General features: G+C 42.5%; 1 protein-coding gene across 1 annotated transcript in view; it reads right to left on the bottom strand.

Moving 5' to 3' along the window:
- Positions 1 to 3,372: 3,372 nt before the first annotated feature.
- The window catches only part of col21a1 (collagen, type XXI, alpha 1), a 315,698-nt gene continuing 291,937 nt past the window's right edge, over positions 3,373 to 27,133 (bottom strand). Inside the window, exons 28-30 of the mRNA XM_067985251.1 lie at positions 22,741 to 22,932; positions 11,425 to 11,502; positions 3,373 to 4,876 (exon numbers count right to left, since the gene is read on the bottom strand). Of these exons, the coding sequence (XP_067841352.1) occupies positions 4,689 to 4,876; positions 11,425 to 11,502; positions 22,741 to 22,932 (458 nt within the window). The 3' untranslated portion in view covers positions 3,373 to 4,688. The remainder of the gene's footprint in view (positions 4,877 to 11,424; positions 11,503 to 22,740; positions 22,933 to 27,133) is intronic.

Here is a 27,133-nt window from a genome sequence, read left to right as displayed (position 1 = left end):
GGATAAACTAACTGATCTCTCATCGTGTTCCTCACAATGAGTTAGCAGTTTTATGAGTGTTACCAGGGACACCAACTTACCACCATTGGGAACAGCCCTGGATCTGGGAGCACTGGGAAGGGGCTTGGGGTCTAGCATTATTGAGGTGATGTCTCAGGGTCTAGCAGTGTATGGAAGTCCCCAGGCCTGGGATCATTGGTAGGTGATTCAGGAATATTCAAAATCCCTGGATAGAACCAGGGAGCTGGAATCACTGGGAGAAGATCTTGGACATTGGCCAGGGAGGTCTCAGGGTCTGGGAACACTGGGCACAGAATGGAACATAAGAACATAGGAACAGGAGTAAGCCAGTCAGCCCCTTAAGCCTGTTCCGCCATTCAATTAGATCATGGCTGATCTGTATCTCAACTTCATCTATCCATCTTGGTGCTGTAACCCTTAACACCGTTGCCAACAAAAATCTATCAATCTCAGTTTTGACATTTTCAATTGACCCCCAGCACCAACAGCTTTTTGGGGGAGATTTTTCCAGATTTTCACTACCCTTTGTGTGAAGAAGTGCTTCCCGACATCACCCCTGAACGACCTAGAATGCGGTCCAGGGGTTTGTGAGCAGAGAGGGGGTCCTGGCTTCTCGAAGTAGGGGATTGATAACCCATCAGAATATCATGTACTGTATAAAATAGGTTGCAGATTTGTTCCATTTGATTTGTTCTAAAACAATCCTTGAGGAAAATCATGATATTCCCTTTAAGTCTGAGTTTGGGAGAGAAGGTCTTGGGCCCAGAGGCACAGGAGTGCTCCTCTTGGCTTCACAAGGAAAGCTTAGGCCTTACCTGCCACGAACTGGCCCTGTCCTCCGATTGTGGTAACCCCCACGGGATGGCCAAGCTATCTCCAGGCTGCGCGATGTTCCACTACTTCCCGCCGACTTCTCACCAGGAATGGGTGTGAAGTCGGTCGGCGTATTTTAGATGAGGCCCGGCCATTAAAAACTAACAAAACACTGGTTGTCCCATTATATCTGTCCCTTTGTTAGCCATGGCTCAGTTGGTAGAGTCAGAAGAGTGTGGATTCAATTCCCACACCAGAGATTTGAGCACATAATCTAGGCTGATACTCCAGTGCAGTACTGAGGGAGCATTGCATTGTCAGAGGTGCAGTTTTTTGGATGAGATGTTAAACCTTTCATGAGGACATAAAAGATCCCATGGCACTATTTCGAAGAAGAGCAGGAGAGTTCTCCCCGGTGTCCTGGTCAATATTTATCCCTCAACCAACATCACTAAAACCGATTATCTGGTCATTGCTGTTTGTGGGACCTTGCTGTGCGCAAATTGGCTGCCACATTTCCTACTTTACAACAGTGACTACACTTCAAAAGTTCTTTGTTAGCTGTAAAGCGCTTTGGGACGTCCTGAGGTTGTGAAAGGCGCTATATAAATGCAAGTCTTTCATTCTTTAAATGGAATATAGCACAAAATGTCTGTGAAGGCTAAATAACTTTATATTTACAAAATATTTTGTAGTATTTGTCATACATATTCATTACATTGTGAATGTATGCAGAAATGTGGCAATGTTTAAATTAAATAAATTCCTAGATGCAATCCCCAATGGCTCAACAGGATGCAGCAGCATTGCACTATACAGAATAAAATGATCTAATGCTCAATCCTTGGTCTGTGCTGGGAGCTGATCTGATTTACAACAATGTTCCTGGGCTAGGAATGATAAATAAAAATAGCCGGGGTTTCTATTCCCGATTGCTGCAAACTCCATCTATGTAGATGTTGGATGGGGACGTGGTTTGGATTGGCTGTGATGCTGCATGGTGGAAAGGTCTGCCAATACTTACAGTCTAAGCTTATTTATTAAGAAGGGATAGCTGCCTACACCAATTGCACATCGCCATGAGTCACAGCCATTAGGGGATAAGGAGAGAAAAAGGGTGAAAAATCTCATATGCAGAAGAGACTGGCAGATAACAGAATATAGAAAACAATAAGATACAAGAGATGAAATAATCAAATACTACCTTACACAGTGCAGTGACATTACATTAATGGAAAGATAGATAAGTACACAACGGAGAAAGGAATAGAAGGATTTGCAGATAGGGTTAGATGAAGAAGGGTGGGAGGTGGCTTGTGTGTAACATAAACACCAGCATAAACCAGTTGGGCCAAATGGCCTGTTTCTGTGCTGTAAATTTTATGTAATTCTATGTAACAAACAAATTCTATGTTACTTACCTTTATGATGGCTATGTTTTGTATCCTCCAAATTCCACCTTCGTTGCTATGTGTACATTTGGTGCACCTTAGCACACAATTTAAAATCATTTTTACTTTACATACTCAGATATAATGGAAATACAACAGCATGTAACGTGACACGTGCACAAAGCCATTCCTTTAATGTGCACAATTATTGTAATACTACTAAGTGCAGTAGTGTATTTTCAGGGAAAGCACATGAGTCTGGGGAGTCAGATACACTGCACATAGTAGTTGTATTGTGCATACACACTATACCAAGGTCAGAACACAGGAGATTACCGATATATATGCCCCGCCTGATTGTCCTTTCCACTGACTTCAATGGGGTGGGGTGTAATATGGGCAGAATATCCACTACCACCTCTTTTACACCCCCCCCGCCAGAGTCGAAAGCTCCTCCCTACAATTTCTAGTGCTAAATAGAGTTGAGAAATGTAAGATGTAAACATTTTCTTAATGTCTGGATGGAACAGAAGTCAATTTCTTTATCTCTGGGTGTTACACTATGATGGGTTACATTTAAGGTCAGAGGTTATTTGGAAATATTAGTACATTTACCTTTAGCCTGCTGAAAATCTAGCTGAATACAAGGCAGAAATCCACAAATACTGCTAAACAAATGCGTAGGTTGATACTGTGCATGTTGAAATCCAGAATTAACCGAATAAAATATGAAAGGTTACGAAGTGTACATTTTTGAAGAAGAATCTGCAATTGCTGATTAACTGTTGTTATAAAATAAACCAGTATCCCTAATATTTTCCTTGGTACACTAATGCACAGAGGACGGTATCAGGAAATTTACCAATTATTTTACGCATCAAATTTACAAAATACTACCTATTCATCCTCACCCAGTCTGGCCTATATTTGACTCCAGTCCCACACCAACATGGTTGACTGTTAACTGCCCTCTGAAGCATCCTAGAAAGCCACTCGGTTGTATCAAAACTGCTACAGCAGTTCAAGAAGACGGCCCGCCACCATCTTCTCAGAGCAACTAGGGATGGGCAATAAATGCCGGCTTTTCCTGTGACGCCCAAGAATGAATAAAAATAAAACACACAGCAACAATTTTACTGATACCTGCTTTTTATTTCCAGATTTTTTTTCTAAAGCAAGAATGCAGTAGTCAATAGGTCTTACAATAAACATTGATAATGGAAATATTGTACAAATTTCTTTATTTACGATGGTCAATGAAAGACACAAAGCAGTTCATTGTAGTTTTTATGGCTCCAGGTTCATTTTATAATGCAGTGAATCTTGAATGTAGGTCCCACTGTTAGTGAAAAATGATAAGACTTTAAACGTACTTTAATTTCAAAACTGTGAAATCTGGACTATTAATTATTGCCCTATAGCCTGCTGAAAACCGTGGTATGGAATGTATGATAAGTAGGCTAATGTTAAGGTAAATGAATCTTTATGCATTTTAATTTAGCTAAATTTTAGATTAATATTTACTGTTCACTAACTGAGTTGGAATGATGGAACCATTTCTCCCTAAGCAAGTCTCTTGGCAGCAGTTCCATGCAAAGAGTTCTAGTATGCAAAATCATGATAAATATATTAATCCTAAAATAGTAATAAAACAGCCCAATAACATTAAATCTTAGCAGGAGTATATTTTGAGATTTAATTTCAATAACCTACAAAATAGATTATTTTTTTAATGAAAGATTTACAAAGGTATAGAAAAGCAACAAAATAAAGATTGGAAAATAAAAACAGGACAACTTTCTAAACAAAACAATGGCTAACAAGTATTTCTTGAGCTGATTTTCTTTCTTTTTTTGACTCTAATATTCTTAGAAGTCACTTAAGGGAAAAATTGCAGCTGAGAAGAGTTATGTTGTAACTGTATTAAGTATACATCTCAGATGGGTCATATATAAGACTTTGCAAACTGATCACAGAGTGCATTCTTTGGAACATCTTTACAATTGTTGGTATCAGTAGGAAGGTTGGCTTATCTGATTCAATTTGCCAAAAGATAAAAAGCAGTATGACACATTAAGGAATTGACCATGGTTTTATCCAAGAAATAACAGACACTACCAGATCAAAGCACATTGTACAGCAAACTCAGGAATAGATATTACAATCTCTGACCTCTCCATATCTCAGCATTGCATTAAATAACAAATACAACTGATGTAAATGAAAAAGAAAAATGGGATGAAAACTAACAACACAAATGCAGATAATGATCTCTTTTAAGCAGCTGATATTCCTCTTATTTTAGCAATGGATTAAGTAAAAGTTGCTTGTTAATGCGGAGCATAGGTACTCTCATTTAAATCTTCCTGAGACTTCTTTTAGGACTTTTCAAAGACAAGCACCAGTTTCAGTAATGTCCACTATAAACTCACTCTAAGTTCATTCATACAATGTGATACAGCTTCAATAGTTTGGTCCTTTTCTGAAGGGGTCTCTTCCTACTATTGCTTCATAACAGAGAGATGGTTGACAAGTTCCAGGTGGACCTGGAGGACCAGGTCTCCCTGATTTTCCAGTATCTCCGGCTTGTCCAGGTGAGCCAGGTTTTCCCGGGTACCCTTCTTTACTAATTCCAGGTAAGCCCGTAGAACCTGAATGGAGAAAAAGATAATTCAGGAATTGTTCAGCAAAAAAAGCAGGCTAATTATGATTTTTAAAAATTCGTTCATGGGATGTGGGCGTTGCTGGCAAGGCCAGCATTTATTGCCCATCCCTAATTGGCCTTGAGAAGATGGTGGTGAGCCGCCTTCTTGAACCGCTGCAGTCTGTGTGGTGAAGGTTCTGTTAGGTAGGGAGTTCCAGGATTTTGACCCAGCGACGATGAAGGAACGGTGATATATTTCCGAGTCAGGATGGTGTGTGACTTGGAGGGGAACGTGCAGGTGGTATTATTCTGATGTGCCTGCTACCCTTGTCGCGAGTTTGGGAGGTGCTGTTGAAGAAGCCTTGGCGAGTTGCTGCAATGCATCCTGTGGATGGTACACACTGCAGCCATGGTTCGCCGGTGGTGAAGGGAGTGAATGTTTAGGGTGGTGTATGGGGTGCCAATCAAGCGGGCTGCTTTGTCCTGGATAGTGTAGAGCTTCTTGAGTGGTGTTGGAGCTGCACTCATCCAGGCAAGTGGAGAATATTCCATCACACTCCTGACTTGTGCCCTGTAGATGGTGGAAAGGCTTTGGGGAGTCAGGTGGTAAGTCATTCGCTGCAGAATACCCAGCCTCTGACCTGCTCTTGTAGCCACAGTATTTATGTGGCTGGTCCAATGGTGACCCCCAGGATGTTGATGGTGGGGGATTCGGCGATGGTAATGCCGCTGAATGTCAAGGGGAGGTGGTTAGACTCTCTCTTGTTGGAGATGGTCATTGCCTGGCACAAATGTTACTTGCCACTTATCAGCCCAAGCCTGGATGTTGTCCAGGTCTTGCTGCATGCAGGCACGGACTGCTTCATTATCTGAGGGGTTGCAAATGGAACTGAACACTGTGCAATTATCAGCGAACATCCCCTTTTCTGACCTTATGATGGAGGGAAGGTCATTGATTGTTGGGCCTAGGACACTGCCCTGAGGAACTCCTGCAGCAATGTCCTGAGGCTGAGATGATTGGCCTCCATCAACCACTACCATCTTCCTTTGTGCAAGGTATAACTCCAGCTATTGGAGAGTTTTCCCCCTGATTCCCATTGACTTCAGTTTTACTAGGGCTCCTTGGTGCCACACTCGGTCAAATGCTGCCTTGATGTCAAGGGCAGTCACTCTCACCTCACCTCTGGAATTCAGCTCTTTTGTCCATGTTTGGACCAAGATATAAAGCTTTGTTTCTGTGTTTTCAATATATGTTTTATATTCTTAAAATATTTGATGTTAAACAGATTACAACAACAACAACATGCATTTATACAGCACCTTTAACTCAGTAAAACATCCCAAGGCGCTTCACAGCAACGTAATCAAATAAAATTTGGTAAGATTATCTGGTTATTATCTTATTGCTGTTTGTGGAGCTTGCTGTGCGCAAATTGGCTGCTGTATTTCCTACATTACAATAGTGACTACACTTCAAAAAATACTTCATTGGCTGTAAAGCGCTTTTGAATGTCTTGAGGTCGTGAAAGACGCTATATAAATGCAAGTCTTTCTTTCTTTTATAAATGTAAAATCATTTCATATTATTTGACAATGAGGGCGGAGGGAGCAGTGGCCCAGATTATTGTTGTGGGGCCCACGTGGGCACCCCTGCTCCTCCTGGCCCCACAGAAGAATTTAAACCGTACCTTTTGGAGCTTCTTCTGCTGTTTCACCACTAAAACTGGCACTACTCCTGGCAAAATCGTAAAAATCTTCTTTTCGAATGCATTCACGATTTCACCAGAAATGTGAATGCAAGAAATCTTTCTGTATTGTTTACAACATTGATAACAATGGTGGCCAGAATAAATTTTCCTTCCATAGGAGGGAAATTTTTCATGTTAGGTGCTCCTGGTGTGTGGCAGGAGTGGAACTTTGTGACGGTGGACTGCAGGTAATAGACCCACTTTCTGCCAGTCTACAACACAGTGAATTGGAGATTATTATGCAGCTGGTTTTGTGTATTTTTCCATTAATTCATGAGGTTTACAAGTAGTTTTGGTTTGATTTCCAATATCATCTTGAGTTGCTGCTTTACAGATGTAGGTCTTTGCAATGCAATTGCAGGAGTAGATTTTTATTTGCTTCTGGCTGTTATAATGAAATAGAACTAGCCCTAAAGAGATCATGGGGACAGTGTTACATCGAGACTACAGCACAGAAACAGGCCATTCAGCCCAACTGGTCCATGCGTTTATGCTCCATACAAGCTTGTTCCCACCTCTCTTCATCTCACTCTAACAGCATATCCTTCTATTCCTTTCTCCCTCATGTGCTTATCTAGCTTCTCCTTAAATGCATCTATGCTATTTGCCTCAACTACTCCTTGTGGCAGCGAGTTCCACATTCTTACCACTCTTTGGGTAAAGAAGTCTCGCCTGAATTCCCTATTGGATTTATTAGTGTATCTTATATTTATGACCTCTAATTTTGGTCTCCCCTACAAGTGGAAACATCTTCTTTACGTCTACCTTATCAAACCCTTTCATTATCTTAAAGGCCTCTCTCAGGCCACCCCTCAGCCTTCTCTTTTCTAGAGAAAAGAGCCCCAGCCTGTTCAGCCTTTCCTGGTAGTTATAACCTCTCAATTCTGGTATCATCCTTGTGAATCTCTTTTGCACCTTCTCCAGTGCCTCTATATCTTTTTTATAATATGGAGACCAGAACTGTGCACAATACTCCAAGTGTGGTCTAACCAAGGTTCTATACAAGTTTAACGTAAGTGTTACCGCTTAATTACATAATGAAAATCTACTGTTAGAGATTGGTTAACCACATTGGTTCTTGGCCACTTAAAGGCACTAATGTGCAACGCTGCCAGTTAGAGCCAGTACAAACAGCTTTTATATACAGTGTTTTATATACTTGGAATATTTGGATAAGGGAACACTTCACTCAACAATTCACTGCAACAAACATCAGTTGGAGGGAAAATCCTGTATAAGATGAGTTTATCTTGGCAGTCATGCAACTGTAGTGATAAATTTGTCCTGAGTTCAAACATCCATCTGCACACTCCATAAATAACACATTTATTATGGCGCTAAACAATGAAAAACTTTGATAAATGTACTTGTCCTTTTCCCATCAAAGGTGACTCCACTGTAAATTAATTAAATTGGCAAAGTATTAAAAAAATTTAGGACCACAACTCAGCACGGACCCAAATTTGTTTATTTAACCCTAAACCATGCAAAAGCTGTATGAAGTACACTTCATGATAAATTGTACGATCACAGTTCACAGAAAACATCTGAGAACAAAAAATCAGAAACAGCTTTTAGAGTCAAATGTAACTTTTGCTTATAAAATGTATGTTGTTCACTGGAGTGAAAAGCTATGACACACTAATAACCATCTATTCTTACTGAGACATGTGGGTTCTCGGTACTACAATATCCTGTCCATCTGTGTACGTTTGGAATTGACAGAAAGGTTATATACTTTCATTAATTTAATTACAACACAGTTAGAATTTTGTTCTTCTTATTTCTTGTGTTCTTTTATGTATTTGTCTTTGATTTGTTTTTATGTTTCCCTTGTTCTCAGTCTCTTTTCTTTGCACATCAATCTCTTGCTTTAGATTTCCTCCTCCTGCAACTGACCAAACTAGGGTTGCCAACTCTGGCCGGATGTATTCCTGGAGGTTTCATCACATGACCTCCTCCATCCACCTGCCCCGCCCCCACACTCCCCCCATTGGTCACCCAACATGTCCATCCTCAATGCACACCGCCTTCCCACGGCCAGTTGGAAAGCAGATTCTTCAATGCCCGATTGGATGATTCTTGACTATCAGTCAAACATCCTTTTCTTTCCCATCTCCAACATTTTTGTAACTAATAAACAAAAGTGTTGAAATTTAAAAAAAAATGTCCCCTATGATTTTTCTCCTGGGTTTGCTCCCTGCAGTGTCCTGGAGATTAATCTTCAATTCCTGGAGACTCCAGGACAATCCTGGAGGGTTGACAACCCTAGACCAGACCCTATATACATCCTTGTTTCCATGAGCTTTGACTTGCTTGACCGTGGGGATGTTGGCATGGTGACATCTGACTTGTGTGTAAATACATCGTCACTGCTCTCTACTTCCCCCTTTTTACAACAATTGTTCTCTAAGAGAATCTCTGAGGCCATTTTATATGCGGGGAGGAACAATGTCAGTGCAAAAAAAACCCAAGGAACAGCATGTTATTTTTCTTGTGCATTTGCTGCTGTGTTACATCACATCACAGGAACGTTGATCTAAATTATTCATAAAAATCAGCAGTTTTGTTTTCCATTGGTGTTTGAGTAAATGTCCCCTTTAAATAATGATTCCCATTCACACATTGTACATTGTTTTCTTGCCAATTTTCTCTTCGTAGAGCAGTTTTCTCACATGCAGATAATTTTATATTCATGTTTGTATAGGTCAATCTCCTGTGGTATTGCACAAGGGGAGTCAAGACCAAGAGCAGTATTCAGATAAATCAGGGTTAGGGGGTGAGGATAATTGAATTGGATCAAAGAGGGGAAGGGGGCGAGCAGGTGAAGGCCAGGGGGAGGGGGGGGTGAGATGGGGAGGCAGAGAGAGAGAGGAAGGAGGAATGAGGGAGGAAGGAGGGGATAGGAAGAGAAGTAGGGAGGAAGCAATGATCTTTTATGTCCACCTAAGCGAGCTTGGTGTAGTGTCTCATCTGAAAGACAGCAACTCTGACAATGCAGCACTCCCCCAGTACTGCACTAGAGCACTGAAGTTGAACTTGAAAGCCTGAATTAGGCTTTCAAGTTTCTGAAGTGGGGCTTGAACCTATGATCTGATTTAGAGCTGAGAGTGCCATCATTGAGCTATGGCTGACACTAAAGGGGGAGGGAGGGAGGAGGTGGGGGGAGAGAGAGAGAAGGGGGGAAGGAGAGGAAAGAGGGGGAGAAGGAGTAGGGGGAGATGAGAACGATTAGAGTGGGGTGAGAGAGAGAGGGGAAGTGGAAGAGATGAGGAGGAGGAAGGGGAAAGGGGGATGGGGAGTTTGGCTCCAATAAAGTGTGATGCTCACTTGAGGGGATGGAATAAGAGAGGCAATGTGCTTAGGTGAGGAGGCTGGGTTCTGGTGACCAAAACGATGCTTGGTGAATGGGACAGAAGTTATTCAGCTGGTCAGTGTGGGGTGGGGTTATTTAGCTGAAGAGGGTTGGCTCCAAGTGCCTAGGTACTGCTTAGTGGGGGCTGTTGAATGTAGATGGGTCCCAAGTGCGGGTTGGTGGGGTTCCTTCCAGATATGTTTGCTGTTTGTCCGGTGAGGTAGCATGATATCTTTGCTCATGGTGAGGAGAGAAAGACATTCTATGTGGTTTTGAGTTATGGTCTTAATATTTCTTTTCCAGGTGGGAGGTGGAGTCAATGCTGGAGGGAGACGTTTGCACTCTCTCTGCTCATTGGTGAGGGGAAATCCAATGGATGGAGAGCTATGGCCTGACTGAAGTATTTAGGAGCAGTGGGCAGCAGAGGGAATAAGGGTTTGTGGTCTGATCTCTGAATTTCTGTCCAGTTGGGTGGGGTGGGGTTTGGGTAGGTTCAATCTGGATTCCTGTTCCTATGCCTCAATTTCTGCTCCACGGGCAGTTCAATGTGGGTTTGAGTTCCGTTGCCTCAATTTGTTCTTAGTGGGGTTGGGAGGGTGAAATTAGATTAGAGATCTGAGCTTCATTAACTCTGGTCAGTGGGTGGGGGAGGGGGTTTGGAGAGAAAGAGTTCTTTCTAGGAGTGGTCAGAGAAGCTTGGTTGCCCGTGCAGCCACGAATCGTGGTTGCCTACTGGATCTGGTTGTCATCATGTGAACCAAACATTACTAATGTTGTTTCCTGCCTAGCAGCAGAGTTACGTTCCAGTTGTTTCTCTCCTCGATCCATGGTCTTCTGAGGTGACCCAGCAGACTTCAGAGTGCTTCTGTCTTCATAGTTGGTGCTGTCTGCCATGTTGGTCATTGTGTGAGTGATCTGCTGATTGAGTATCGATTACCTCTAAAACGTCCTTGGAGTTAAACATATGTCTTCTTTCCCACTTGTACAGTGGCAGCAGTTTTTTTTGGGTTATTTTTTCTGTGCTTATATGAGACCTATGCTCACTTAGACTAACATTTCAGCCATTCTCTGAGGAAGGGATTGCTGCTACATCACCCGGGGACAAAGTTAGGAAATGCACCACAATTTCACTGAAGAAGATAAGTCGATTGACAGTCACATAACGTTAGGTGGGATGTTATTTAACGTTCACATGAGTCACATAATGTTAACTCTTTCAGTACTGCCTCTTGGTGCAATACTATAAAATGTTGGGACCATACACAATAATATATAATATTATTGTGTATAATAATAATATATCATAGATGCGTGTTTGTTCCAATTGTTATTTTTAAACACCTGGTTTAAAACCAAGATAAAAGAAACACCAGGAATGGATCATTCATGGAAAATCTGTGCTTATATTTTTCAGAAATGAAAATGAGATATACCATTAACATTTTATAGTACCTGGTAGTCCTGGTAGACCTTGCAGTCCAGGGTATCCTACTCCTCTATCACCTTTTTCACCTTTCTCACCAGGGATTCCTGTAAAAAAAACAATTGTTGACGACATCAGGGCTGATGATGTAAAAGATGTAAACATTCAGATGTATTGTCTAATACTACACCTGGAATAAAACAACAAATACACTGAGAATAAAACAATGAATACTACGCCAAGAATAAAACAATGAATACTAAACCAAGCATAAAACAATGAATACTACATCAAGAATAAAACAATGAATACTAAACCAAGAATAAAACAATGAATACCACACCAAGAATAAAACAATGAATACTAAACCAAGAATAAAACAAGGAATACTACACCAAGAATAAAACAATGAATACTAAACCAAGAATAAAACAAGGAATACTTCACCTAGAATAAAACACGATTACTAGACCTAGAATAAAACAATGACTACTACACCTAGACTAAAACTATCAATACTTCACCTAGAATAAAACATTGAATATTACACCGAGAATGTAACAATGAATACTTCACCTAAAATACAACAATGAATATTACACCTTGTTTAAAACAATGAATATTACAACTACAATAAAACAATGAATATTACACCTAGAATAAAACAATGAATAATACAACTACAATAAAACAATGAATATTACACCTAGAATAAAACAATGAATATTACACCTAGAATAAAACAATGAATATTACAACTACAATAAAACAATGAATATTACACCTAGAATAAAACAATGAATATTACACCGTGACTAAAACAATGAATACTACACCTCGAATAAAACAATGAATTTTACACCTAGAATAAAACAATGAATATTACACCTAGAATAAAACAATGAATATTACACCGTGACTAAAACAATGAATACTACACCTCAAATAAAACAATGAATTTTACACCTAGAATAAAACAATGAATATTACACCTAGAATAAAACAATGAAAACCACACTGAGAATAAAAAAATGAATATTACACCTAGAATAAAACAATGAATAGTACACCTAGAATAAAACAATGAATAGTACACAGAGAAGAAAACAATGAATACTACACCTAGAATAAAACAATGAATACTACACAGAGAAGAAAACAATGAATATTACACCTAGAATAAAACAATGAAAACCACACTGAGAATAAAACAATGAATATTACACATAGAATAAAACAATGAATAGTACACCTAGAATAAAACAATGAATAGTACACCTAGAAGAAAACAATGAATATTACACCTAGAATAAAACAATGAATAGTACACAGAGAATAAAACAATGAATACTACACAGAGAAGAAAACAATGAATACTACACCTAGAATAAAACAATGAATACTACACAGAGAAGAAAACAATGAATACTACACCAAGAATAAAACAATGAATAGTACACAGAGAATAAAACAATGAATATTACACAGAGAAGAAAACAATGAATACTACACCTAGAATAAAACAATGAATATTACACAGAGAAGAAAACAATGAATACTACACCTAGAATAAAACAATGAATACTACACAGAGAAGAAAACAATGAATAGTACACCTAGAATAAAACAATGAATATTACACCTAGAATAAAACAATGAATAGTACACCTAGAATAAAACAATGAATAGTACACAGAGAAGAAAACAATGAATAGTACACCTAGAATAAAACAATGAATAGTACACCTAGAATAAAACAATGAATAGTACACCTAGAATAAAACAATGAATAGTACACAGAGAAGAAAACAATGAATATTACACCTAGAATAAAACAATGAATACTACACAGAGAATAAAACAATGAATATTACACAGAGAAGAAAACAATGAATATTACACCTAGAATAAAACAATGAATACTACACAGAGAATAAAACAATGAATATTACACAGAGAAGAAAACAATGAATATTACACCTAGAATAAAACAATGAATACTACACAGAGAAGAAAACAATGAATATTACACAGAGAAGAAAACAATGAATACTACACCTAGAATAAAACAATGAATACTACACAGAGAAGAAAACAATGAATATTACACCTAGAATAAAACAATGAATATAACATCTAGTATAAAACTATGAAAACTACACCGTGAATTAAACAATGAATATTATGCTTTGAATAAAACAATGAATATTACACTTAGAATAAACCAACAAGTACTACACCTAGAATTAAAAAACGAATACTACACTTAGAATAAAGCAACGAATACAACAGTTGAAACTGTGGAAATTTATAGATCTGAGTCATCTAGTATAATATTCAGAATCATGCCCAGTTATTACCAGTTCATTCCAACCACATACGTTCACCCCAAACCATATTTATAATTACATTAATGTACCATTCACTATGTAAAATAAGCAAATTAGCATCTTGCTTAAGTTGCACCCAAACATATTTGTTATTAATATCACACAACATGATTTCAAATAAAACATCTTTGAATATTTCAGTTAAAAATGTTCGTATGTTAAAAAAGTAATTTTAGTATTTTTGAGCTTTCAAATCTTCTATTACAGCTCCAACTGAAGTCTAATATCCTAGAAACTGTTTGATTATTTCATGTAAAGCTGTTTGTAAAGTCATTATTATTTGGTTTAAGTTTTATTAATTTATCTTTTCCATTGACACTGTCCAAATACAACTTTTGTTAACTGCACCATTTTATTAACTGGATACAGTAAAAGTAAAGCCTGGAACATTGGATTGAAGGGTTATGAACATTTTCTGGCTTAACAAGTCATACCAAAGGCAACAGATATGGAGATGCTCTGCCAGGAATAAGCTTTTGCATCTTTGAAATCACATGCATTTGTATGAAGTTTCTTTGAATGTTATATAGCTCAGCACAGTTTAAAGGTGCAGGTCTTCTCCAAATTCACCAGGAGTGATCAACCATTTGGCTACGAGTGCGCAGTCAATGTAAATCTAACTGGGGCAGATGTCACATGAATTTCATCGTAGTGACCGTTGTAGACATAAAACATTTTCAAACAGGAAGTTAGAGAATTCCTAGAGCAGAATGCTCCAACAATCCCCATTTAGTTTTTGAATGGCTGTGCACAAGGCAAAGAATCCTAGGTGACAATACTGCCTGGTATCGAGGCAGGAGGAATGGCGTGTAAGGATTTGCTGCTAATGTGAATGCAGACTTTTGGGCTGACAGAGATGCTGCTGCAAATCTCATCATATGACCATTCAATGAGATTTCAGTGCGATCAGGCAACAGACACTTAACTGGAGTTAAATACATTTCAGTAAATCTATCTTGCACACATGTTCCTTAAGACTTATAGGGGGAGGGGTAAAATTCAACTTCAGCAGGGACATAAAATAGCCCGTTACACACTCTGCCCGATTTTTCTTTCCATTGAAGACCCTGCCAAAGTTGAATTTCATCCCTGTTGTATCTTTACAGATGATCTTATACAAGTTTCCGCTGAATCTGTCAAATTCTACCTCAGTCCATGTGGCCTTCTGATATTATCTCATAAATATAAATCAATTTAAGTGCACAATGTGGCATGTTTTCCAGTTGGCATCTCTTTACTACACTAACAAGTTGAGTCAATTTCTATTAAGCAACAAATCTGTTTATTGTAATATATTAATCACGTAGCAGGAGCATTCATCTAAGTTCACACTGAAAATTTCTGTTGCACAGTTTCTTCCATGGTTTTAATTGTGATGGAATACAGAACTGTGTACAGTACTGGTCACCAAAGTAAAAAATGGATATTGCAGCTACTGTAAGGATGCAGAAGAGAGCAACCATAATGACTGAGGGGATGGAGGGATTGGATTATTAGAAGTGATTACGTAATTAGGCATTTTCTCACTGGAAAAGAGGTTGAGAGGTGATATTGCTGCTATTAGGATTCCATAGGGTTTAGATAATGTAGAGCACAACAAGCTATTCGACCTTGTCCAGAACAGTAGAACCAGAGGACATGGCCTGCGCTTGAAGGGGGGGTAAATTCAAAACTAATCTGCAGAAACAATGGGGTCAATTTTCGGATGGCTGAGTGGGTGTGTTCGTGGCGGGGGGGGGCTCCTAAAATTGGGGATTGCCGGAGCGGGTCTGGAGCCCGGCTCCAACCCGCCCACTTCCAGGTTCCCCAATGACACGAATCGGTGCGCGCGCAGCCCCCACATGCGGGACTCCCACCGGCAATCAAAGCCGGCGGGATCCCACTTAAGATCATTATCTGGGTACTTGAGGTCATTTTCGGATCTCATTAATTGGTGATTTTAGGAGGATTCGGATTTTGGACTACCCAGATTGTGTTTCCCATGCTGGGGGAAACACTCCCTGTTTAAAAAAATGTGTTGCAGCCAGCAGCCAGTGGCAGCTGCAAAGGTCCATTTAACAGGTGCAGGGTAAACCCTCATTCATTGCAGCAGGGCACTCTTGAAACCTCAGACAAAGTTTTGCCTGCCACACCGTTGTCTCCACATTCCAAATTATTAAATCATACTCTAAACTCTACTGTCCAAACACATTTACCTACTTTGTGGACCTCTCACACTCACACCGTCAGGATGGGGGGGCGGAGTCCATTGCTGCATTCATCAATCCATTGGAGGATGAGCAACATCACCAGCCTCGCCAGGCATGCGTCCACCTCCGCCAGGTGGAGCTACACAACACAGTGCTGTGCAACAGGCACCTGCTCAAAACAGTCGTGCAACTACACATACACCCACTGTAGGGTGACCCAATGGGTGGCATCATGGGTGTTCATGGAGAACCTCATGAAAGGGCATTATTGCACAAGCCAGTCAAGAATGGCCAAGACGTGGCAGTAGTGTGACAATATAATATGTAACGTGAATTGATCAGAAATCAAATATAAGTAAAAACCATGACAAACCCTCAAACACCCTTGTGCATCCCCTTCATGCTCACGACACGTTTGCCTTACGTTTCCTACTACACATACGTGACGCATGCCCTGTGGCTGCAGCACAGGTAGTGGCAGGTTGGGTGAGGCTGACCAAGAAAGAGATGCATGAGAGTGTGAGTATGAGACAGAGCCATGAGATTGTATGAGGATTGGGTTGAGTGGTAGTGGTGGGATGAGTACTGGGGAGGTGAGGAAGTGCAGGTAAGATGAGGATGAGGGTTCAGTGGGTGCGAGGAGTGATGTGATCGAGTAGTGTTGGCAGCGCAGAAGGAGATGTTGGGTGGGGGCGGTGATGTGGCAGACGAAGTGTAAGGGAATGAGTAAGAGTACTCACTTCGGCTGACCTGGTTAGGTCATTGAAGCACCTCCTGCACTGTATGCAGGTGCGTGATATGTTGGTGGTACTGGTGACCTCCTCTGCCACCTCGAGCCAGGCCTTCGTGGTGGCAGAGGCAAGCCACTTCCTCCCGTCTGCCGGGTGGAAGATTTCCCTCCTCCTCCTCCTCCTCACCCCTTCCAGTAAGACCTGGGGTGTGGCATCATTAAACCTGGGAGCAGCCTTCCCCCTGGGCTGCTCCATGCTGTAATTCTGCCTATTTTCTACAGCATCAGTCAGTGGAGGTCTGCCCCTTTAAATAGGGCTCCTCCAGCTGACAGCTTATGATGGGGGTGCGCAGTCTGCCCGCTGCGCAGCTTTCCAGCGTGAAACCCGGAAGCCACGTTAAGTGGCTTCAATTTACTTATGATCGCGTGCCAAACCCACCGATTTCACTGGGCGCATTACCCAGTCCACCCCCCTCTGCCAACCCGCCTCCCTCCTAATATCGGGCCCAATATGTCAGTGAGCGAATGGTCAATCTATGGAACAGACTCCCTAGGGAGATGGTGGAAGCATCGATTCATTCAAATAAAAATTTGATCGACTTCTTTCAGAAAATAACATTTTGGGATACAATATATGAGTAATTTGAGAGATGACATGTGGTAAAGTGTAGCATGCTTGGGAGGAACAGGTGACTTTAGACCTATGGTTCCCAAAGCTCTCCACCACTGGGGGTTTTCCTGGGTCTGTTGTAGACTAAATGATGGAGACTGATTGCTATGATTAGTCAACAACTCCATTATCGTATCATGCGACTACCAGGATGGTCAAAGGCGAACTAGATGGACCTTGGTCTTTTCTCAACTAGCAGTTCCTATGATCCTATGAGAAATATTTGTTACTTTTAACCTTATGATTGGGTAGATTATTGAAATGGCAGAAGTTGGCAATAAGCATATTCTGGCTGAAAGTGGCCAATAATCCATGTACCTCACATGCTGGCAAAAAAGTGGCACAAGGACTGTAGTGGTTCAAGAAGAAGATACACCACCAACTTCTCAGGGCAACTAGGGATGGCCAATGATGCAGCCTTGCTAGTGTTTCCCACTTCCCAAGAACAAATATTTAAAAAAATGATCCATTGGTGACCTCTAGCTGGAGTGTGGAGAGTGAGGGGATGTCACCTCATCATAGTAGTGGCTGGCACTTGCTCCTTTCGGGGTGTGTCTTGGAAATCCTGAAGAAGGATGACCACTCTGGAGGTGGGGTAATGGGGATGCCGGATGTCCCTCCCCAGAAAGATACTGTAAGTATCCCCATCAACCCCCTTTATAAGGGTGGTTGAAAATTGGCCAAAGATGGGTAAAAATTTCAGGGAACCAGGCCACAAGTCAAGCCTGGGCACCTCATGCTGTTATGTTTTGTATTTTAGAAAAGATAGTCAGAAGAACTCTGAGAGCAAAAGTCTGATGCATAGCTTCCTCTCATGTGACATTATCAGTCTCCACACACTGCCAACATGAACGGATAGATTTCCTCCCTCACGATGTCAATAGGCAAACTCACACAGGATGGGGAGGTTCAACACAAGAGATATGCTCTCAGGATGCTTCCAACCAGTAATTCTAAAGTACAAAAAGAAGCAGCAAAAGGTAACTGAGATGGCAGATAGATTATGAAGCAATTCAGGTGGAAAATACTTTTTGTTTAACAGAAACATTCACTTACAATTGTGTTCTCCACATTGACTGTTTAATCAGTGACAGATTGATGTGAAATTGAATGTCTGCAGTGAAATGCATGAAAATATTTAACGTTTTACAAATGAGGAAACCAAAGCCACGAGATTCCTAGGTTGTGGGAGGTCATAAGTCAGCATTTGTGCCCTGTGTGGCGGCAGGCATTTGGGGCAGGCCTCATATTTGCCAGGTTTTTAAAAATTCGTTCATGGGATGTGGGCATTGCTGGCGAGGCCAGCATTTATTGCCATCCCTAATTGCCCTTGAGAAGGAGGTGGTGAGCCGCCTTCTTGAACCGCTGCAGTCCATGTGGTGAAGCTTCTCCCACAGTGTTGTTAGGAAGGGAGTTTCCAGGATTTTGACCTAACGACGATGAAGGAACGGCGATATGTTTCCAAGTCGGGATGGTGTGTGACTTGGAGGGGAATGTGCAGGTGGTGTTGTTCCCATGTGCCTGCTGCTCTTGTCCTTCTAGGTGGTAGAGGTCACGGGTTTGGGAGCTGCTGTCGAAGAAGCCTTGGCGAGTTGCTGCAGTGCATCTTGTGGATGGTACACATTGCAGCCACAGTGCGCCGGTGGTGAAGGGAGTGAATGTTTAAGGTGGTGGATTGGGTGCAATCAAGCGGGCTGCTTTGTCCTGGATGGTGTCAAGCTTCTTGAGTGTTGTTGGAGCTGCACTCATCCAGGCAAGTGGAGAGTATTCCATCACACTCCTGACTTGTGCCTTGTAGATGGTGGAAAGGCTTTGGGGAGTCAGGAGGTGAGTCACTCACTGCAGAATACCCACCCTCTGACCTGCTCTTGTTGCCACAGTATTTATATGGCTGGTCCAGTTAAGTTTCTGGTCAATGGTGACGCCCAGAATGTTGATGGTGGGGGATTCGGCGAAGGTAATGCCGTTGAATGTCAAGGGGAGATGGTTAGACTCTCTCTGGTTGGAGATGGTCATTGCCTGGCACTTGTCTGGCGCAAATGTTACTTGCCACTTGTCAGCCCAAGCCTGGATGTTGCCCAGGTCTTGCTGCATGCGGGCACGGACTGCTTCATTATCTGGGGGGTTGCGAATGGAACTGAACACTGTGCAATCATCAGCGAACATCCCCATTTCTGACCTTATGATGGAGGGAAGGTCATTGATGAAGCAGCTGAAGATGGTTGGGCCTAGGACACTGCCCTGAGGAACTCCTGCAGCAATGTCCTGGGGCTGAGATGATTGGCCTCCAACAACCACTACCATCTTCCTTTGTGCTAGGTATGACTCCAGCCATTGGAGAGCTTTCCCCCTGATTCCCATTGACTTCAATTTTACTAGGGCTCCTTGGTTCCACACTCGGTCAAATGCTGCCTTGATGTCAAGGGCAGTCACTCTCACCTCACCTCTGGAATTCAGCTCTTTTGTCCATGTTTGGACCAAGGCTGTAATGAGGTCTGGAGCCGAGTGGTCCTGACGGAACCCAAACTGAGCATCGGTGAGCAGGTTATTGGTGAGTAAGTGCCGCTTGATAGCACTGTCGACGACACCTTCCATCACTTTGCTGATGATTGAGAGTAGATTGATGGGGCGGTAATTGGCCGGATTGGATTTGTCCTGCTTTTTGTGGACAGGACATACCTGGGCAATTTTCCACATTGTCGGATAGATGCCAGTGTTGTAGCTGTGCTGGAACAGCTTGGCTAGAGGCGCAGCTAGTTCTGGAGCACAAGTCTTCAGCACTACAGCCGGGATGTTGTCGGAGCCCATAGCCTTTGCTGTATGCAGTGCACTCAGCCGTTTCTTGAGTGGAGTGAATCGAATTGGCTGAAGACTGGTTTCTGTGATAGTGGGGATATCAGGAGGATCCCCCAAAAGTGGCACGTGATAAATTCCCATGGGTTTCAGGGCAGGCTGAAGAAGCGCCCGCATTCTCAGTGGTAGACAGATGTGAATCACAGAGTTAGAATGAGGTGACGTCACGCATCCTAAATCCTTTGTCTCATGCCTGTCCACACACCCTTCTGATTGTATGTAGCAGGCGCATCAAAGGTAGAAGTGGTCGTTTGAAGGGCAGATGCTGAAGGTGAGATTGTTTTTCTAGATTTTTGGCCATTTCTTCCGGTGGATTGTAGGTATCTGTTTTTTTCTGGAAGCATGGCCCAGGATATTTAAATTGGGTAGCCTCCCCTTGACCCCCCCACTAACTTTGGTAGAGTTCGTGGGCGGGCAATTCCAGCACCTAAGCTGGGAAACTAGACCCATGTTTTCGTCCCCTTTATTTCAGATATAGTATTTTTGAACATGATAAATCAATTTCCATCTGAAATAAAGGTATGGTCTTCTTTTGAAACTTGCTCAATGTTTTAGCAACTTTAAAAAGACCTGAGTAAAACCATTTAAATCACAGCGTTGCGAGAATATGCGTCTTATTCTCAAAGAGTAGCTGCCAGAATATCTCTGCTGTGTAAGTTTTTAGTTTGATCAATGCAGTTCCTGCTTGACATCCATTTAATTGCTTAGAAATCATAGGAATCATGGAAAGGTTACAGCATGGAAGGAGGTCATTTGGCCCATCGATTCCTTCAAAAACTTATCACGGTGGGCTTTGAGCTAACAACCAATCAAGGCAGACTAACAGATTGGCCCTTAACTGCTCATGTAAAGCCAAGCCTCCTCCAAGTTGAAAATCAAATGGACTTATGCGTGACCTCTGTTAGAATCATAGAAGTTTACAACATGGAAACAGGCCCTTCGGCCCAACATGTCCATGTCGCCCAGTTTATACCACTAAGCTAGTCCCAATTGCCTGCACTTGGCTCATATCCCTCTATACCCATCTTACCCATGTAACTGTCCAAATGCTTTTTAAAAGACAAAATTGTACCCGCCTCTACTACTGCCTCTGGCAGCTCGTTCCAGACACTCACCACCCTTTGAGTGAAAAAATTGCCCCTCTGGACCCTTTTGTATCTCTCCCCTCTCACCTTAAATCTATGCCCCCTCGTTATAGACTCCCATACCTTTGGGAAAAGATTTTGACTATCTACCTTATCTATGCCCCTCATTATTTTATAGACTTCTATAAGATCACCCCTAAACCTCCTACTCTCCAGGGAAAAAAGTCTCAGTCTATCCAACCTCTCCCTATAAGTCAAACCATCAAGTCCCGGTAGCATCCTAGTAAATCTTTTCTGCACTCTTTCTAGTTTCATAATATCCTTTCTATAATAGGGTGACCAGAACTGTACACAGTATTCCAAGTGTGGCCTTACTAATGTCTTGTACAACTTCAACAAGACATCCCAACTCCTGTATTCAATGTTCTGACCAATGAAACCAAGCATGCTGAATGCCTTCTTCACCACCCTATCCACCTGTGACTCCACTTTCAAGGAGCTATGAACCTGTACTCCTAGATCTCTTTGTTCTATAACTCTCCCCAACGCCCTACCATTAACGGAGTAGGTCCTAGCCCGATTCGATCTACCAAAATGCATCACCTCACATTTATCTAAATTAAACTCCATCTGCCATTCATCGGCCCACTGGCCCAATTTATCAAGATCCCGTTGCAATCCTAGATAACCTTCTTTCTTTGCAAAGTTCAGCATATCAGTTAACTTTACATCGCATTTAAGGGGAAGCTAGATAAGCACATGAGGGAGAAAGGAATAGAAGGATATGTTGATAGGGTGAGATGAAGAGGGGTGGGAGGGGGCTCGTGTGAAGCATAAGCGCCGGCATAGACCAGCAGGCCGAATGGCCTGTTTCTATGCTAAAGAATATGTTATTCTATGTAATGTAACTCCTCATCATCAAGACTCAAGACTGCTTCCACTATTTTTAAGATGGATGAAACATTTAAAATGTGGGCTCGTGCTCCAGTTCTATTTGTCAATAATCAATAATTAATCATAATTCCTTGTTACCAATTAGAAGAAGCGACATGAGGAAACATTTTTTTATGCAGCGAATTGTTATGATCTGGAATGCACTGCCTGAAAGGGTGGTGGAAGTAGATTCAATAATAACTTTCAAAAGAGAATTGGATAAATACTTGAAGGGAAAAAAATTTAAAGGGCTATAGGGAAAGAGCAGGGGAGTGGGAATAATTGGATAGCTCTTTCAAAGGGCCGGCACAGGCACGATACCATGATTATGACTAATTTGGATTTGCCTCTCCTTTTGAAGAGAAAAACAGAAATGAATATAGAAATATAATGGGAATTCCTTTGCCAAATGTGGACTAAAGAGAAATAATAGTGGTACACATGTATAATGAGCTGCATATTAAACTGAATCTCAACTCATTTTTTCAGTCTTACCCATGAGTCCTTGGATGCCTGGGAGACCAGGTAAACCTAAATGACCTGGCTGACCTTGTCCACCATCTGAACCTGGGAAACCGCTTGGACCTTGAAGTCCTGGTGGTCCTGGTGGGCCAGGTGAACCCTTGTGTGCCTTGCAGTGCCAACAGTTTTGACTCCTTTGGTTCCGCAAAACTGAAGATAATTGGGCTAAAAAAATAGAATGATATGGCAATGAAAAATCAAATCAAGTACCAAACTAAACAAAAATATTTAAAGTGAAGTTATTTTTATCAGCATAGCACAACCAAAGAGCAAATACTCCCATTTATATATGAACAATGTATACATTATACATAAGGGGTGATTGTGCGATCCTGTGCTACCAATGGGGAACTGTGCTCCTGAGGAATGCAAATTGGAGAATGCACTACAACACTATGGCCCTGATTGTCCCACCCCTGCTCCTTGTGAGCACAGCTTACCATTAGGAGTGGGAACGCAGGATCACCTCTTTAGTGTGTGCACGAGTGATTGCCTTTAGTGTTGTTGAAGTAAGATCAATTCAGAATTTGTGCTTTACTGTCAGCTTGGCTCAGTAGGTAGCACCTTTGCTTCTCAGTCAGAAGGTTGTAGCTTTAAGCACCAGTATTGAGTTGAGCACATAACCTAGAACGACACTTCAGTGTAGTACTGAGGGAAAGCTGACTGCTCAGTTGCGTGTAAAAAAAAAATCCCATGGCACTATTCAAAGAAAAGCAGGGAGTTCTCTCGATGTCCTGGCCAACATTCTTCCCTCAACTAACACCAATCAAAAACAGGTTAACTATTCATTTAATTGCTGTTTGTGGGGCTTTGCTGTTTAAATACATAACAGTAACTGCACTTCAAAATAATCCATTGACTGTGAAGTGTGTTGAGACGTCCGATGGACATGATAAGCTGCTATATAAATGCAATTTTTTCTTTCTTTATTATCTTGGATCTTTGTCAGAATTACAACAAAATTTAAAATCTGAGGTTTGTAGAGCTGTAGGAGGCTCATTAGGATTGGATATGATACATTGATTACCACAGGACTAATTCTGGCTTCATAATTCAAAAGTGATTAAATTACCAGCGAGTAATGTAGGTCTCCCTCAAAAAAGCACCAAATATTTTGCCTGGCATGTCCACATCTTGTTTACAGCATTTCTCCAGTTACGGCAGGAGATCAGGAGAACCCCTGTAGAAATTCTACCCCTATATGATGGTCATCAGATACTCTAGCTATACAACTAGTGTTGTGAATTTGTGTGTGTGATTATTTTTCACTGAAATGTGCTGAAGTATTTTGTGCGAGTGTTCTTGGCAGTAGATATTATTTCTGCTCGTAGTCAGATTACTTGTTTGAGGATGGTGGAGCAGCTTGCAGTTTTTACAGAGTATTGATTTCCCCTCCTGAAGCAGGGAAAAGCACATGTTTATATAGGAACATTAACATGGAAGGAAATAAGATCGGTGAGCTCTCTTTCACAGATCATATAGAGACTATCCTATTTTACTTTGCTTATTTAATCTTCCCCTCATTCCCCAACATAAAATGTTCCTGTTCCCTAAAGATATTCAAGAAAAACTTCAGAATATTTATCCATCCCAATATTTTCCCACCCATAACAGCCTAGGTCATAAGGGGTCATAACAGCCAGTGTCCTGCAGAATATTTTACACTTACAAGCCTCAAAATTGCTGCAACTGTGCTAATCAGGGGTTAACAGTGAGTTATTGCAGATTGCTACAAGAATGTTTACCTGCCCATTTTTATTTTTATATGATTTGGAAATTGTGAGGTATCATCTCTCACAGCAAGATTCCCAATGTGATGCCTGCACCTCTTGAGCAGCTGAGCAGCACTTAAGTGGCTTAAAATGGAGGCTTCTCAAGAGAAAATCAGCAGATAGCAGACAGAGTTAATGGTATCTGCATAACCCAGTGACCCTGGATACAACTAAGAAAGAAGATGTATCCCGATGATATTACTTGTAAGTCTTCATACACCTCAGCAAATATTTAGCAAGCTTTACAACTTCAAGCTACATTCTCAAGACTGTCTCCGGCTAATGTCCAGCCTCTCAGTGCCATCCTAACTCTTGTTCCTTTTCTCTTTCTTCTAGGTCCTTCTCAGCAAAAATCTTCCTGAGGATGCATCGTGAAGTGCTCTATCCAACCCAAGCACCAGCAAAGACTGCTCAACTTCTCTACGATCTTCCTTGTCCAATGACGATTACTGCTGTTGCTCTGCCTCCTCCAAATGCAGGTCTCTCTGTATGGCTAGGTTGTGCAGTACGCAGAACACGACCAAAATGCAGGAGACTTTGGGCTCGATATTGGGAGGGAGGCGGGTTGGCAGCAGTGGGTAACGCGCCCAGTGAAATCGGTGTGCTCCGCACGCGATCGCAGCCTAATTGAAGGTACTTATGCGTGCTTCCGGGTTTCCCATTGCAGACCTGCTCAGTGGGCGCATGGCGCACCCGCATCACAGGCTGTCAGCAGGAGGAGTCCTATTTAAAGGGGCAGTCCTCCAATGCTCCTCCTGCAGCAAACAACCATAATGGCAGCAGGAGCAGGCCGGAGGCAAGGCTGCTCCAAGATGTCGTCAGGAGGAGGAGGGAAACGTTTTTCCCATCAGACGGGAGGAAGTGGCCTGCCTCTGCCACCAAGAAGGCCTGGCTCGAGGTGGCAGAGGAGGTCAGCAGCAGCAGCAATGTCGCCCGAACCTGGGTCCAGTGCAGTAAGCGCTATAATGACCTAACCAGGTCAGCCAAAGTGAGTATACTTACGCGTTTTTACCCACACTCCATCTTCCACATCACCTCCACCACCACACAACTCTTTCTGCACTGTCAACGCTCTCGCATCACTCCTCACATCCACTCAACCATCATCCTCACCTTGCCTGCACTTACTCACTGCCCCAGTTCCCATTCGAACACTACCACACAACCCAATCCTCATACAATCTCATGGCTATGTCTCACAGGCACCCTCCCATGCATCTCCCTCACGCTCACCCCCACCCACACCAATGCATGCAGCGGGTCACTATGCAACCATCACTCAATCATGCCTCTCTTGTTTTGCCTTGATAGGAGAAGAGATGCCAGAATGCCCGAGAGAGGGCAAGGACTGGAGGGGGCCCGCCACACCAGGTGGTCCTAAAGAACACGGAGCAGCAGGCAATAGAAATAAGCCGCACGCTGGAGTGCCTGTCCGTGGCGGATGCCGAGACTGGGAGCGCACAAGCGGCTGGTGACAGAAATCTAACACTCAGCACTCGTGATAGTGAATGATCTTAACATCATTTGGCATCTGCAGCACCTCAACACTGTCCACATGCTTAATATTGCTTTCTGTTCTCTTGCAGGGCCATCTGCGACAGCCGTGACTGCGGAGGGCCATTCCTCAGAGGACTTGCCGGCCTCTGAGGGGGCATCGTCACATCTGAGCCAGCCATCCACCAGCACAGATATACACACACCTCGGTGGGTCCCCGTCCTCAGTTAGTTGGGCTTGCACATGGTGAGTCACCACGCACATGTGAGCATGAACAGACCCTGGTGGCAGGGGCAGCCGTGGATAGTCCGCGTTGGTGGGAGCACTCTTCTCCAGGCTCTGCTCAGCTGGACCCAGATGCTGAACCCTGGGGGCCAGCCATGAAAAGGAGAATCACTGAGGGCCAGCAGCACATTGCCAAGGTACTGGAACAGTTGCCACGTGCACTCTCCACAATCGCACAGAGGATGGAGGAGTCCAACTCCTGCATGAATGGAATACTGTCACAGGGACGTGAAGGCATCTCTGAGATAGTGTCGCGGGTAGGTGTGGGAATGTCTGCGATGGAGGGAAGGCTAGCCTCCATCGAGCTTCAAGCATGGCTCAACAATCAGTCCATTCAGGCCCTGACAACGGCCGTTCGGATTCAGGGTGTGCAAAATTCTGCCACCTTAAACAGGCTGACAGATATGTTACAACTGGCATTCCAAGACTTCACACAAGTCCTCCAAACTGTCATCCAGCAAGGTGGAAGGAGTGATGTGGGCTTGGCCCAGGAGAGGGATGATGGCGAAAGGGGACATGGAAGTGGGGACACCACTCAAAGCGCTCCCACGTCTCACCCGTTGCCCCCTCTCAACCAGTACCCGCAATGCTGCCTCCTCTCCAGGTGGCCGAATCTGCCCCTGCACAGGTGCAGGTGGAGCAGTCTTTGGAGGGGCCCTCACGGGCACCGAAACCCAGAGGGAGTCCACGCAATACATCTCATCGGTCAGGGCATGGACAAGAGCAACCTGCCACTACCTCTGCTGAAACCACAGGGGTAGCACCACATAGGGGTTCCCGTAAACGTAAGGCTGAGGTTTTGTGAGCACAAAGA

This window comes from Heptranchias perlo, chromosome 5 (assembly GCF_035084215.1).
Source record: "Heptranchias perlo isolate sHepPer1 chromosome 5, sHepPer1.hap1, whole genome shotgun sequence".
Taxonomy (NCBI): domain Eukaryota; kingdom Metazoa; phylum Chordata; class Chondrichthyes; order Hexanchiformes; family Hexanchidae; genus Heptranchias; species Heptranchias perlo.
This window is presented reverse-complemented; position numbering and strand designations above follow the sequence as displayed.